Here is a 2,060-nt window from a genome sequence, read left to right as displayed (position 1 = left end):
GAAACTGAGAATAATTCTTGGAGAAAACAACGCACAGAGATTGATCCTTCCAGATGGGATGCCGGAAACTGTTATGGGACTCAAAGAGGAAATTAAGAGACAGTGCAGAGTAGATGGGGACTTCAGACTTCAATTCATGGATGTTGAGTTTGGGAATGAATTCACCAACTTGGTCTCAATGTCAGACATCCAGGACAAAAGCACCATCAAGGTCATCTTTAACCCTGCACTTCCCACGCCTGATGGAACACTTACCCTTCCCTACTCAGCTGATGCAACCTCCCACCCACTGGACGACTCTTCACCTATTTCATGTGCTTCTTACTCATATGATACAGACATATTGTCCTCTGAGTCCACTTCCTCGAGATCCACTGCATGGCCCATTGTCTTCCCCATGCCACGGTTTGCTTATGATACTCAGCTGCAGCTGGACAGGGCCAACGCTGCTTTCAAAAGCACTGGGGCGTTGTTGTATCCTGATCCCAAACTTAAATCTGCGATTCTTGATGGCTTAGCTGAAGCAATTGTCCAATACAAAGTGTACCTCTCTGACAGGGAGTTTGAAGAGGTGGCAGAAGCTCTGGTAACTAGTCATCCATGTTTGAAAGAGCCAGGTTCAGTGACTGGTTATGGTGGATGGAAGATGAGCCTGAAGTATAAACTGGCCAACTACCGTACAAAACTCAGACGGCTTGGATGTCCTGAAGTTGCTGTGAATGCCTTGAAACACAAACCTGAGACCAATTGCAGTCCTGCATATAGTGTGAAGAAGCCAAGAAAAGCCGAAGTAAATTATTGCCCCAACTATCCAGCCGGTGAAACAGCAGAGACATTAGAAGAGTTAAGAGTGATGCTTCTCTCAGAAATAAAAAAGAAAAACAACCAGCAGAAGTTGGCAGAAATGATGGACAGGAGCTTTGCACTCAGAAGACAGGAGGTAGTTTGCGAGGCCCCCATGATAGCTGATTTCAAAATGAGGTGGCCAGCTCTCTTCCAGCCACGTGAGGTAAGTGGATGAATGTGTATTAGAAAATGCATGCAAAGTGTCACAATAGATATTGATAAGCTTCTCACAAGTTCCTCAAACTGATGTGAATTTAATGAAAGCCAACAGTTGCAGCCTTAGTTGGCCTTATGGCAAAGGATGCTCATTTATAGATAAATACATCTACTATGAATCTATGTCTCTTAAACAGAACTGATATTTTAAGCATGTACCAAAAATGATGCTACCATGCCAAACTGAGTTTTGTCTGTCTGTTTTTGTAGGTAAGTGCAGAGTTTAAGAGAATCACAACAATCCATTTGGAGTCCACATTCTTCTCTGCACTTGATGGTCTTTCTGGAAACCTAATGAGGGCATTTGCAAAGAAAGGTGGAGTTCAGGGGAGAAATATCAAGACCATCATGGAACCCATAACCCAGGTGTGATGCCAATGTAAAAGTAACACTGAAAACTACTTTATTATAGAAATGACTGAGCATCACATACTTCATTTTACTAGGATATAAACTGTGTTGAAAATTGTCTACTTTGCACATATTCCTGTCCAGGGGCGCTGCCAGGAATCTTGGACCTCTGACATTAAAAATTAGATTGCCGCCCCCCCTACCCCCACTAAACTTAATTTTAGTCATGCCATAATGAAAGGAGAATAACAATTTTAAAGATCTTTCAATTAGGCTGCAAGCCACTGATCACTTTTGTTGTGACTTCCTTTGAATTTAGCTAAGTTTTCAAGTGTGTAAACCTATAGTATACTGCTGGATTTTTTTTAGATTGTTCTCATTGTTTTCTGATCTGCATATTTAGGAAAACACTATTGAAGTCAGACGAGAATGCATCCTCAAAGGTCTGTGTGCATACCTGAATGAAGATCCAGAGAAGCTGGTGAAAGAGTACATGGTATGTTAATTTATCTTTGTGTCCACAAAAGAGGTGATTATAGTTGGAGTTAATTGGACTTCCTGTAAATTACTAAGGAATAAATAAAAAAAGAGAAGATCATTAAAACTCTTCTTTTTTTACTTGGGTACATTCAATTTTAATTTGACTT

The 2,060-nt window shown here is 40.9% G+C and overlaps 1 protein-coding gene across 1 annotated transcript; it reads left to right on the top strand.

Moving 5' to 3' along the window:
* Window positions 1-60: 60 nt before the first annotated feature.
* Window positions 61-2,050, top strand: LOC103132985 (uncharacterized). Its single transcript, XM_016667686.1, has 2 exons — window positions 61-1,009; window positions 1,273-2,050. Exons 1-2 carry the CDS (start codon window positions 74-76, stop codon window positions 1,432-1,434), a joined length of 1,098 nt encoding a protein of 365 aa, XP_016523172.1. The 5' UTR covers window positions 61-73; the 3' UTR covers window positions 1,435-2,050.
* Window positions 2,051-2,060: the final 10 nt, after the last annotated feature.

This window comes from Poecilia formosa, unplaced genomic scaffold, assembly GCF_000485575.1.
Source record: "Poecilia formosa unplaced genomic scaffold, Poecilia_formosa-5.1.2 Scaffold1814, whole genome shotgun sequence".
In the NCBI taxonomy this organism is placed as follows: domain Eukaryota; kingdom Metazoa; phylum Chordata; class Actinopteri; order Cyprinodontiformes; family Poeciliidae; genus Poecilia; species Poecilia formosa.
This window is presented reverse-complemented; position numbering and strand designations above follow the sequence as displayed.

Coding starts and splice junctions, on each gene's coding strand:
- LOC103132985 (XM_016667686.1), top strand. CDS start 74: ATGGGACTCAAAGAGGAAATTAAGAGACAGTGCAGAGTAGATGGGGAC. Junction 1,010..1,272: donor CTCTCTTCCAGCCACGTGAG/GTAAGTGGATGA, acceptor CTGTTTTTGTAG/GTAAGTGCAGAGTTTAAGAG.